The 13214-nt window shown below is 43.8% G+C and overlaps 1 protein-coding gene across 1 annotated transcript in view; it reads right to left on the reverse strand.

The window, feature by feature from the left end:
- The window catches only part of ADAMTS17 (ADAM metallopeptidase with thrombospondin type 1 motif 17), a 138008-nt gene that overhangs the window by 13447 nt on the left and 111347 nt on the right, over positions 1–13214 (reverse strand). Inside the window, exons 18-19 of the mRNA XM_081964964.1 lie at positions 8572–8731; positions 6368–6503 (exon numbers count right to left, since the gene is read on the reverse strand). Coding sequence (XP_081821090.1) covers positions 6368–6503; positions 8572–8731 — 296 coding nt within the window. The remainder of the gene's footprint in view (positions 1–6367; positions 6504–8571; positions 8732–13214) is intronic.

Genomic DNA, 13214 nt, shown 5'->3' on the forward strand with positions numbered 1-13214 from the left:
TAAGGTACTGTGAAGCGATAACTAAGTCTATTGCTGATGCCATTGCTCTCCAACTTTTCATCAATCTGCTCTTCCAGGTTTCCCAGATACTATTCACTACTCTCTTAGTAGATCTAAGCTATACAGCTGGAGCATCTCAAAGCAAGCCTTGACTGAAAGTTAGGATGAAAAGGAATGCAACTGATAAATGCTGTTATGGCATCCATTAAGCATTTAGGGCAGGGGTCCTCAAACTAAGGTCCGTGGGCCAGATATGGCCCGCTGAAGCCATTAATCAGGACCATGAGGCTGCCCTGCCCACATCACACTGCCTACACGCTGGTCTACACCCGCCTTCTGCACCTTTTGGCCTTCCCATCCTCCAAAGGGAGAGGGAGGGAGAGAGAGTGGGACACACACACACACACAGAGAAGCCCTTCATACACACCCCAAAGTAGCCACATCTCTTCACTAACCTGCTTTCCACCCCAGGAGCATAACAAATTAAAGTTTAATGTGTGTGTACTTTTTGGACTGCTAAATTGGCCACACCCACCCAGTCACACGACCACCTAGCCACGCCCACCCAGCTTGTCTGGCCCCCAACTGTCCGAGGGACCGTGAATTGGCCCCCTGTTTAAAAAGTGTGAGGACCCTTGACTTAGGGCAATCTGTTCTGAAGGCAGCTTTCCCCTCTAATTTGAAAAAAAAAAACACGTCCAGAGAGCAGTTAGCGCCCTCGATGTGTGGGAGCATGAAATAAAGCATGAAAATCATCCCCTTTCCGGGAAGTTAAAATTCTAGTCTGGCTTTGGAGCCTGTCCACTTGATTAGCAATCTGGCCACCACCTCCGTCGCAAAGCAAACTCATCTTGGTCCCTGCTTCTGAAACACCCCGCAGTGCAGGAATTAAGGTAGAAGGAATGGGTTTGAATGGGCAAAGACCGCAGCGAGCCAGCCAATCTTCATTAAAAGAAAATTAAACCCAGGAGCAAAAAATTAGGGCTTTGGTTAACCATTATTGGCCGAAAACACAAATCAGATGGGTGGCGGTGTAGCGCGATGGGTGGGATGGGGAGAGAACGGCATCTCCTAATTTATTGTCACGCCTCGAGAACAAGGAGGCTGCTATGCAGACTTGGCCCGGGTGGGGTATTGTAGCTGAGTGTGATCTATAGCTGCGGGGAGAGAGAGAGAAAAATAGTTTGTGACTTTGATGGAAGGGAAAAGAAAGGCAGCGGGGGGGGGGAGGCAGGCTCCCACACTTTCCCCCCCACCAGTTCAGTGATGTGTAAGAAAAGATGGGAAAATGGGCTCAAGAAGGGCCAGGAATTCTGAAGATTGGGGTCGGGGTGGGGGATGCAGGGTTTGGGATCTGCTCCTTCGAAGAACTTGTCGCAAAGCTGCTAAAGGAACAGGGTTTTTTTTTGCTTTTAGTCAAATTCAGAATTATAGAATAACAGAGTTCGAAGGGACCTTTGAGATCTTCTGATCCTTGCTCAAGTAGAAGATCCTATACCACAGTCCCCCAACCTTTAAATAAAATGCCTATCACACAGTAAAATAATACTGGTGATCACCAAGAGTAGTACCGTACTATTCTTTGGTTAAGGAAGAAATAACAGCATAGAATGAAGCAATCTTGATTGTTGCCCATCAGGCAGAAGAAATGGCAAATAATACCAGTGTCCTGATATCTCAGGGGTTGCCACAAAGAAGAGGGAGTCAAGCTATTCTCAAAGAACCTGAGGGTAGAATAAGAAGCAATGGGTGGAAACTAATCAAGGAGAGCAGCAATCTAGAACCAAGGAGAACTTTCCTGACTGAGAGAACAATTACTAGAATTACTACTAATCAGTAGAACAACTTGCCTCCAGAAGTTGTGAATGCTCCAACACTGGAAGTTTTTAAGAAGAAATTGGACAACCATTTGTCTGAAATGGTGTAGGGTTTCCTGCCTGAGCAGGGGGCTGGAGTAGAAGACCTCCAAGGTTGCCCTCTGATACCACTGGATGACATCGCCAGATCTCGCTACTTTAGCAGAGTAAGGAAGATACTCAGAGATGATTCACACCCTGGTCAGTGTTTCTTTGCACTTCTACCATCGGGCAGAAGACATCAAAGTACCGCCAACCAAACAAATAGGTTTAAAGATAGTTTCTATCCTTGGGCTGTTAGACTTTTAAATACAACCATAATCACTCCATGCACACACTAGTTTTTTTTTCTTTTTCTTTCTTTTTTCGTTTCTGCTATAATTTTGAACCAGTGAGGTTAAAACCAATTTCATTGTATTTAAGTACAATGACAATAAAGATTCAACTTATACTTATTCTGCTCTATTCTGCTCTGTTCTGCTCTGTTCTACTCTACTCTACTCTACTCTACTCTACTCTACTCTACTCTACTCTACTCTGGGTTGGCAGCCCAGAGTGGGGGGGAAGGGGGAAAGAGGGGATGGTTTTGTGGATGGGGCCTGGTTGTGGATAGGTCATGGACTAGTAGTGAGCCATGGCCCACAAGGTTGAGGACCTGTGCCCCAAACCATTCAGGACAAACAGCTATCCAATCTCTTCTAGAAAACCTCCAGCACAACTTCTGGAGGCAAGCTGTTCCACTGATTAATTGTTCTCACTGTTAGAAAATTTCTCCTTCTGGCTTGGATCTCTAATGATCTTCCACCCATTGCTTCTTGTCCTGCCCTCGGGTGCTTTGGAGAGTAGGTTGACCCCTCTTCTACGTGACGGCCCCTCAAATGGAAGACTGCCATCCCGTCATCCCTAGTCTTTTTTCTTCCTTAGATTAGACACACCTAGATCCTGCAGTGAGTTGGGTGAAGAGATTCTTCCAGTTTAAGGGTCCAAAGGCCAAATTTACACTAGACAATCTTTTGTGGCCTTGCTTTTTAGAATGGAATGTTAGCTTAATGCAACCGTTTTTTAAAAAAGAAGTTGAAGGGAAGAGAAGCAGGCAAAACAGCTGCTCACAAGACATAATTCTCAGTTGTTCTGACTGATCGTTCAGCAGCCTGGAAATCTTGCAGGCAATTCCTAAAGCGCTCTATCTTTCCATGTACATTTTCATGAGGTACGTATAAATACCACACTAAATCAAATGATGGTTTTAATCAAGCACACTGTTCTTCCATGCTATACTTTCTCACAAGCACCGTGGTTGTGTTTGCTTTGCTTAACGACTGAGCGGCCAGTCCTAATTTGGGTTGCAAAAGGAGGATTACCTATGTTGCAGTTTTAGAGCTGGGGAATCAACTTTTGATGATTCATAACAACTTTTGAAGAATTGGATATCAAAGAGTCAAACACAAACGTTTCAGATCTTAAGGGTAACCTTTAAGATCTCTGTTTCTGGTGAATATCATGTTTAACATCCCAGATTTACTGTGTAACTATCACAATGTCAGACTGCAGGCTAGAAATTATAGTCCCTGATCTCCTTTCCTACAACTCACGCAAAAAAACGGCAGTGTGATGTGGAAAACAGAAGAACTTACTGTTAGGAATCCTATAATAATTCCACATGAACTTGGAAAACAAACGCAGAATTTCTGAAAAGAAGATATATCTCTTTACTTTAAAAAAAAAAAAAAACCTCTATCCATGGTGAAAGAGAACTGTCTCTTTAAGACGTTCTCGGGTCAACGAATATGCCAAGCATGCATTTCTAATATCTGGGTGGGCAGACACAAGTGGAAATTTAAATTCTATAGAGATGAAGGGAATGCGCTTCAAGAAAATGTTTCCATTTGGCAGCCTCTGAAATGCGAATGTATGGTCAACCTGGAAGGGATCAGAAAATGCTGAGCAGAGTGCGGCCAACTTGAAGCATCTTCTGGCCATGTGCTTTTAGCTTGTGAATCAACAATAGTCCTGCTCTTAGTTGCCAGACCTCTAAGGCGACCATAGGCTTGTTCAAAGACATTTTAGAGGTCAGTAAAACTGCCTTGGTTGTTGGCACTTCTTCACTTAGATTCTAAGGATGGACCAGTAGTTATTTCGTGATGTTAGAGGGAAAGAAAAGGCTTCCATTAGGCAGTTTCTAATGGTCTGTCCTTAGATGAAGAGAAGCGATCAATGTGAAGATTATCTCATTCACTTCACTAGCAGTCTGGAGGCTAAAACATATAAAGGACAGTTGCTGGAGCTGGGTATGACTAGTTTAATGAAAAGAAGGACTAGGGAGACATGATAGCAGTGTTCCAATATCTCAGGGGTTGCCACAAAGAAGAGGGAGTCAAACTATTCTCCAAAGCATCTGAGGGTAGTACAAGAAGTAATGGGTGGAAACTAATCAAGGAGAGAAGCAACTTATAACTGAGGAGAAATTTCCTGACAGAAAAATTAATCAGTGGAACAGCTTGCCTCCAGAAGTTGTGAATGCCCCAACACGGGAAGTTTTTAAGAAGAAATTGGACAACCATTTGTCTGAAGTGGTGTAGGGTTTCCTGCCTAGGCAGGAGGTTGGATTAGAAGACCTCCAAGGCCCCTTCTAACTCTGTTATTCTATTCTATTCTATTCTATTCTATTCTATTCTATTCTATTCTATTCTATTCTATTCTATTCTAATTTCATAACTCTGTTTCTGACCAAATAGCAAATGAATGTCTTAGCAGACCAAAAGTGCCACTGGATAGAGGAACACCTCCCCCCAGATGGCGCCTGCTTAGCATAATTATCTCAACTTTTACTATTTGACCAGCTGATGAATCTATTACTAGAAAGTATAAAAGCGGTTAGAAGTCCCTATCAATGGCTCTCATTCTTCAGTGCTTCAAACTCTACCAATCAATTTAATAGGCGTCAGAGGCCCCCTGGGTGCAATCCTAAAACATCTGGAGCACCACTTGAACACCGTCGGCATTGACAAAATCACCCGCAATCAATTGCAAAAGGCAGCTTTGCTTGGAATAGCTTACATCCTGTGAAGGTACCTTGAGCATCGTTAAACAACATCTGGCTATCCCAGGTTCATGGGAAGCACGCAAAAGAGGCAGAAAAATGCCAAAACCAGTAGGAACATCTGGATGACTGCACACCCAACCCTAACAATTAATGGAACTGAGAGCATGTCGCTCTTGAATAATAGCTACCACGGGGCACAGGGCTTGTCTGTTCATACAATGGCTACCACATATTACATGGTTGACCTCCAAAATGCCTTTGTTAGAAGGAAGATTGGTGATTTGCTCCCAAAACCTCTTCTACTTCACTAGGAGGCTCTTTTTCAGCCACAGCTCACTTTCATCCCTTTTTTCTAGACAGGTACCCAAGGTGCTACAGTGAACACAGTGGTTAGAATAGGTTGACTCATCCTTCCATCCTTCCGAGGTGGGTCAAATGAGGACCCAGATTGTTGGGGGCAAGAGGCTGACTATTGCTATCTTTCTTTCTTTCTTCTTTCTTTCTTTCTTTCTTTCTTTCTTTCTTTCTTTCTTTCTTTCTTTCCTTCCTTCCTTCCTTCCTTCCTTCCTTCCTTCCTTCCTTCCTTCCTTCCTTCCTTCCCTCCCTCCCTCCCTTCCTTCCCAATGGTTAGAAGGCAGTATTGAAAGCTAATTCTTCCAACTGCCATGAGTTTGATCCTGACCAACTGCCATGAGTTCTTTCTTTCTTTCTTTCCCTCCCTCCCTCCCTCCCTCCCTCCCTCCCTCCCTTCCCAGTGGTTAGAAGGCAGTATTGAAAGCTAATTCTTCCAACTGCCATGAGTTTGATCCTGACCAACTGCCATGAGTTTGATCCTGACCAGCTGAAGGTTGGCTCAGCCTTCCATCCTTTTGAGGTGGGTAAAATGAGGACCCAGATTGTTGGGGGCAAGAGGCTGACTCTGCCAACCGCTTAGAGTGGGCTGTAAAGCACTGTGAAGCAGTATATAAGTCTAAGTGCTATTGCTATTGCTACCCATAGACTTAGTGATACTCATGAAGGCTGCAACTATAAGTGTTTCTTTTGGGGCACAAAGGTGGCCTTTACCCTTTACCTATTCCAAGGGGAAAGTATTTCTGATTTTTGTGCAGTGGTTAAAATACAGTACTGCAGGCTACTTCTGCTGACTGCCGGCTGACTGCAGTTCAACAGTTCAAATCTCACCAGGCTCAAGGTTGACTCAGCCTTCTGTCCTTCCGAGGTGGGTTAAATGAGGACTCAGATTGTTGGAGGCAAGAGGCTGACTCTGTAAACTGCTTAGAGAGGGCTGTAAAGCACTGTGAAGCGGTATACAAGTCTAAGTGCTATTGCTATTTCTATCCACAGACCTAATGATGCTTGTGAAGACTGCAAATATAAGTGTTTTTTTGGGGGGGCACAAAGATGGGCCTTTGTCCTTCACCTATTGAAAGGGGAAAGTATTTCTGATTTTTGCAACAAGCTTCTTACCTGGACTGGCATGGATGGGCATTACACCTTCTGACCTGCGGCTCAGGACGGGTGGCCCGCTGGCAAGCACTGTCATTCACCAACATCATGGTCTTGTTAACAATCTGGGTGCACGACACGATGGTTTTCCTTTCCCCTGAATGCAAAAGAAAGGAGGAATAAGTCATTCTGGCGAGGCACAGCTAGTTATTGAAATATTTATCTGCTGCTGTTTGGCAATGGTTTTCTGGATTCCAGAAACGTTGATTGTTCATCCATCGTGTTCGAAGAGGACCTTACAGGTTGTGGGCTGTCCACAATGTGTCCGCAGGTGGCTGGTAAGGCCTATACGGGCATGAAATGTTGTGCCACATGTCAGACAGACACGTGTGGGCACCATTGTTGTAGCAATTGCAGGTCTGGCTTTGCGAGGTGCTCGCTTCTCTTGTGCCACGGTTGTTCTTCTGTCCTCAGATGTCTGGCAGCCTTCGTGGATCAGCGTGTGCCATGCTGGTTGATCTTGCGCCAGGGTTTCCCAGGAGGTGGTGTCAATTTCCATGGACTTGAAGGAGGCTTCCAACGTGTCTTTGTATCGCTTCCTTTGTCTGCCCGTGCTTTCCTTGAGACAGCTCACCAGAGAGGAGCAGTTTGGGGATGAGAAGGACTGGCATCCTTGCAACATGGCCTGCCCAGTGTCTGGGCAGACATGCTGGGCAGGCCATGTTGCAAGGATTTCAGAAATATTTGTACAGCAGAAAATAGCAGAATCCTACTTGACTGTAAGCAGATTGCCAGTGGTGTGTTTCCCCCCCCCCCTGCCCCCAAATTGCTACTTTGCAAAGTAGCCACTTAGGAACCTGAAGCAAAAACAGATCGTATGACATATTCCTTGGCAGGCTGGTCTCATTTTGTTTCTCCCATCATGTAATCGTTATGGAGCAGTTTGGGGAGGCCTTTGCTCTCTACTTAGGTGGAAGGAAGATTTGATTGTCTCCAGCTCCTTGCCTTGAATTTCTGACTCCTCTCCAGACCAGTTTGGTCTGCAATGATGGAAAACGTTGGATCATCAATCTCCCCAGATCAGTCAATTCAAGAGCTATAGAGTTCAGTAGGGGGAAAAAGGAGTTTGCATTTCAGGTCAAATGCTGAGATTTCCAGTTAAAATAGTCTCAGGTTGCTGGATTAAAGAGATTCTTTTTTTTAACCCAGGCTTCTTGGAGTCTTCATCAGATATGATAACTTCAGGAATTGAGTGGCGAAGGATATCAACCCTTGGCTTATCCTGGGGCTCCATCTATCATTCACAAGAGGTTAGTAGGATTGCTTTAGTTGTGGACATCCCAAAGGGGTTTTTCCAAGAGGCAATTAGATATTCTGGTTTTTCTTTGAAGATGTTCCGCTTCTCATCCAAGAAGCTTCTTCAGCCCTGAGAGCTATGCTATGCTACGCTACGCTACCCTACCCTACCCTATCCTATGATACACTGGTTTAACTGCTGTACACAGGAAGGCAATGCAGAGAGTGATCAATTTGGCACAAGAAACCATTGGTTGCCCTCTGACACCACTGGATGACATCGCCAGATCTCGCTGCTTTAGCAGAGTAAGGAAGATACTCAGAGATGATTCACACCTTGGTCAGTGTCTCTTCGCACTTCTACCATTGGGCAGAAGACATCAAAGCACAGCCAGCCGAACAAATAGGTTTAAAAATAGTTTCTATCCTTGGGCTGTCAGACTCTTAAACACAACCACAATCACAATCACACGTGGAAATGTATGACTAGTTTTTCTTCTTTCTTTCTTCTTCTTTCCCCCCTTAATTACTTGCACAGGAATTATTCTTAATGCTATTTATGTTGTTTGTATTTGTTGTCATGGATTGCACCAGGGAGGCTAAGACCAATTTCATTGTATACGTGATGTACAATGACAATAAAGGCTACCCTACCCTACCCTACCCTACCCTACCCTACCCTACCCTACCCTACCCTACCCTATCCTATCCTACTTTGAGTTCTACTATGGTCCAAATGCTGAACAGTAAGACGATTGTCTAAAAAAAAAAACAATAACTCTGTAGTCCGGAATGAAACTAGTATACATTTTTATTTCCAACAACCTAGGACTAATTTGGCTGTGATTTATAAATAACGGAAGTCATCTCCACAATTCAAGCTGATTAGGTAGGAGTACCAACTCTTTAGATGAATAAATGAACGTTACCTCCTCCGCATTGTACATTGCAATCTTCCCATCCACTGTGCGTCCAAATGTACAGCGATTCCTGCTGATGCTCCGGCTCACTTCTATTCTCGGTAGAATAATTCACAGGGATGGTATATTCATAATGTATCCCATAGTTCTGGTCATGGAATAACAATACCTGGTTGAAAGAACCAACAGTTATTTCTTTGTTCGTATCCTGCCTTTATTTATTTATTTATTTTACAAATAACTCAAGGAAGTCAACATCTTCCTCCTCCTATTTTACTCACAGTAGCCACCCAGTAGGTTGGGCCGAGAAAGAGTGAGTGACTTTTATGTCTAAGGTGCAGTGGGGGGATCCTACCAGTTTAACAATCAGTTCGGTGATCTTGCACTTTCTGTGCGGCTGCGCAGTTTAGAGAAAATACTGCATTACTGCTGTGGAGGAAAACAGCTGAGGTGCGGGAATCACTCTGCTGCGTGAATCAGCTGAGAGGATATACCATATTTTTCGGAGTATAAGACACACCTTTTTCCCTCAGAAAAGAGGCTGGAAATCTGGGTGCGTCTTATACACTGAATGCAGCAGTATTTGTCTTCCGAAACCCTGGCCCCTTCACCAAAATGGCCATGCAGAGCCTGTAGAAGGCTTCCAGAGAGCTCCTAGGGGATGGGGAAGGCAGAAATGAGTGAAAAATGGGCCATTTTCTGCTCAATTTTGCCCCCTTCCCCAGCCCCCAGGAGTACTCTATAAGCCTCCTAAAGGCTATGCATGCAATTTTTGGGGGGAAACAAATGGGCCCGTTTTCGTGAAAACCAGGCTGTTTTGGGGAGGTTTGCAGAATGCAAAAACCTTTTTTTTTCTTCATTTGCCTCTTCAAAACCTTGGTGCGTCTTTTACTCCGGTGTGTCTTATACTCCAAAAAATACGGTAGATAAGTAAAACGCAGGGGCACAGGGGTGGGGCCACTTGCTCCTCAGAGTGATCTGGTTTGCTCCCAGCTGATCATCAGAGGTACCAGTTTACCCGAACCGATCCGAACAAGTGGAATCCCACCCCTGCTAAGGTGGGACTTGAACTCAAGGTCTCCTGCTTTCTAGCCTGGAACCCTAACCACTAGACCAAACTGGCTCCCTATTTGGGCAGGGCGATGAAGATGATATGAATATTAAAACACCTGATATGATTGGGGGGGGATAAGATTTCCAAACGATAAATCACAGCAATGCATTTCTGAAACTTTGAGGTGAAAGAGGAGAGCAGCTAAACATTGGGGACGTGAGTATTTTAGGGGGAAAAAAACATTTCACAAAAATCTGGACATACCTCTCTCTGTCTTCAGACTAAGGCAATCCCCCCACCCCCCATACACAAGGTTTCTTTCAACGGGAGGAGTCGATGCGAGTTCAATTGCTTGGAAACGTTTTGTTTTTATATTTCTTTAAAGACTAATTGTACTGTAACTCGACATAGTACTGTAACCCTCCTAAAAAACCAAACAGCAGCATGTAATAATAATTTTAAAAAAAACACAAGCCAGATTCTTTTGATTATGCAGCTGGGAATGCTAAAATAGCATATTTTGAAGTTAATAACTCCCCAACCTTGTTCTCGTTCCACATCCCATCAGTTGGGAGGGGCGCTAATTGACCTTTCGCAAAGAAGAGTCATTAATCAACGGCTAGATCAGTTTTCCAAACTTGGTGTGCTCCAGATGGGATGGGTTTGCAGATTCCAGTTTTTTCCTAGCCGATACGGCCTGGCAACGGACGTTCAGCGCACAATCGAAGAGCCCCAGTTCAGGAAAGACCATTTTTGTTTGAGGCTGTTATTTTCTTCGCCTCCGAGACATTTTGAGGATTTAGGGTTCAATGAGCTGTGTAGGGTTGTTTTGTGGTCTTTTTTTCTTCCTTTCAAAGTATATGCTGCTCTGGAGGCTAATCTATCAATAATCAAATGGTCAGAGCTGAATCAAGAACTCAAATGGAATTCTGGTCCTGCAGGGGATATGGTGGTTAGAACCTATCTTTCTGTCCCAACATATCCACAGGACAGAGATGGATTTCACAGAAGTTTACCACTGGTTCGCCGCTCACTCGCTTTGTGAGTGTGCATGCCTTCCGCGCATGGGCTTTGCTCACACACACAGCTTGCACCCATGCACAAGGCTTCAAAACCATAGCTAACTACCGTTTTTTTCCCAAGCCATTCGGAACCGGCTAAATACCACTTCTGCCACAGGAATTGTCCCCAAATTAAATGCAACAGAAGGAAATGAAACAAACATATGGGGACTATGGGAAGGAGGACTTGAGATGACGAATTTCATGAAAGTCATGGTCTCAAGTCCTCCTTCCCATTTCTTCTTCCAACCAGAAGTCTTAGTAAGAACAACTCGTGAATTCCGACGCTTTTGATGGGCCATGTTTACCTTTATGTAAATAAGTTATGTAAATAAAGCATTGCTACTAATGGAGTAGAAGCTTGTAGTTGATTGAGCCTAAAGCACTTACATTAAAGGAATTAATGTTTTAGCATTCGGTAGTGCTTTTTCCAGATAAAACTCCTTTGTTGGAGGATGAGTTCGGAATGTCTGAAAGTATGTTCCTGACCTTAGAGCAGACTGGAATTAAGGATGAGCTGACAGGGGACAGAGTCTTCCCACCCTGCCAAATGGCATGGGTGCAATTAAGAATTAAGAAGGAAGGAAGGAGGAAAGGGAAGGGAAGGGAAGGGAAGGGGAAGAAAAGAAAGGAAGGAAAGAAAGATAGAAAGATGGGAAGGAGAAGAGATGGAAGGAGAATAAGAAAGAGAAAAAAAGAAAGGAAGGAAGGAAGGAAAGAGAGAAATGGGAAGAAGAAAAGGAAGGAAAGAAGGAAGGAAGAAGAATAAGAAAGAGAGAGAAAAAGAAAAAAGGAAAGAAAGAAAGAAACAGAAAGAAAGAACGAAAGAACTAACAAACCAGGGATGCAGGGCAAAGAATAGACTGGGGGGAAAAAGGAATTAAGAAGCAAACTCAACAGACTGAAATGAATACGGAAGTGCATGATTTAATATGTAGTATGGAACTTTTCCAAGTCATCCAAGCCATCTGTATAACTGCTTTCTCCTCTCTGAACAAGACAAACCAGGAGAAATCAAGTGCTGGCTTTGATGGAACGCTCTTGAATTGCAAAACTTTGGGAGCAGAGTGAACTGAGACACCCTCTTAGCCTTTGAGTGATGTTGCGGGGATGCACTTCAAAGAGCGGATGAGGTCAGACCGAAGAAGCCGATGGAGCCAGGACAAAAAACTAAATTTGATTTGATGAAACATGAATTTCAATCAAGCTAGTAAGATCATTCCCCATGTGTTTATTTAATTTCCCTCAGTTGTATTTAATTTGGGGACACTTTCTGTGAAAATACAATATGTATTCAGGGACCAGCGTTCAATTTGAGTTCTTGATTTAGCTCTGAACATTTGCAGGATGGCAGAGCAAACTTACCCTTTAACAGCAATAGGCTAATATTTAGCCTATTGCTTTTAACGAAGAGTTGAAAACTGCTTGGCTGACTCATTATTTTAAAAAACGGTAGAAAAAAAAAGAGTTAGGCTGATGCAAGGATGTAGCAAGGACTGGTAGGCATCTCCCATCCTTGACCTCTACAAATCATAAAAAGACCTTGAATCCAACTCATCTGGAGGGAAACCGCTTTGTGAAGGCTGATCGGCATGTCCCAAAGGGGCTTTTTCCCAAAGGAAAAAAAAATCCAGACTTTTGGATTTTTTTCCCCTCTCTTGGAAATGTTTTGCTTCTCGTACAAAAGAAAAATTATTCAGTTCAGCTCTTCAGACCTGAAGAAGTTTCTTGGATGAGAAGCAAAGCAGTTTCAAAGAAACACCCCCCCCCTCAAAAAAAGTGCAGTTGTCCTTTGGAGAAAGCAGCTTTGGGATAATTATGACTTGGATGATTGACATTTAGCTGACCTGAATGGGGAACTAGTCTGAAAAGATCAAAGCTTTACTGAGCCATCGTGGGAAGACTTAGTCTACTCACTCTCTTTTACCAGAATTAACTTCACCTTGTTGTCACGGTGATAAAATTACAGATTTACAGATTAATGCAGTTGGAAAGGACCTTGTAGGTCACCTAGTCCAGCCCCCCTCCCAAGCAGGAGACTCTACACCAATTCTGACAAATGGCAGTCCAATCTCTGCCATTTGTCACAATGGAATGGATTGGGTCAGACCCTACAGACTAGACCTTAGAGATCTTCTAGTCCAGCCCCCTGCTCAAGCAGGAGAACCTACACTATTTCAGACAGGTGGCTGCCTAGTCTCTTCTAAAAATCCTCCAGTGATGAAGCTCCCATAACTTCTGAAGGCAACTTCTGTTCCATGGGCTGATTGCTCTCACTGTCAGAAAATCTCTCATGTCCAGGTTGAAGCTCTCCTTGTTCAGTTTCTATCAATTATTCCTTGTCTGGCCTTCGGGTGCTTTGGAAAATAGCTTGACCCCCTCCTCTTTTCTGTGGCAGCCCCTCTAATATTGGAAGACTGCATTCATATCTCCCCAGTTCTTCTCTTCACTAGATTAGCCATGCCCAGTTCCTCCAACCATTGTTTTAGTCTCCAGTCCCCCTGGATGTTCTTTCTAGAGTCTCACATCTTTTTGTA

The sequence above is a fragment of the Natrix helvetica genome (assembly GCF_964273705.1).
Source record: "Natrix helvetica genome assembly, chromosome: 12".
Lineage (NCBI taxonomy): Eukaryota > Metazoa > Chordata > Lepidosauria > Squamata > Natricidae > Natrix > Natrix helvetica.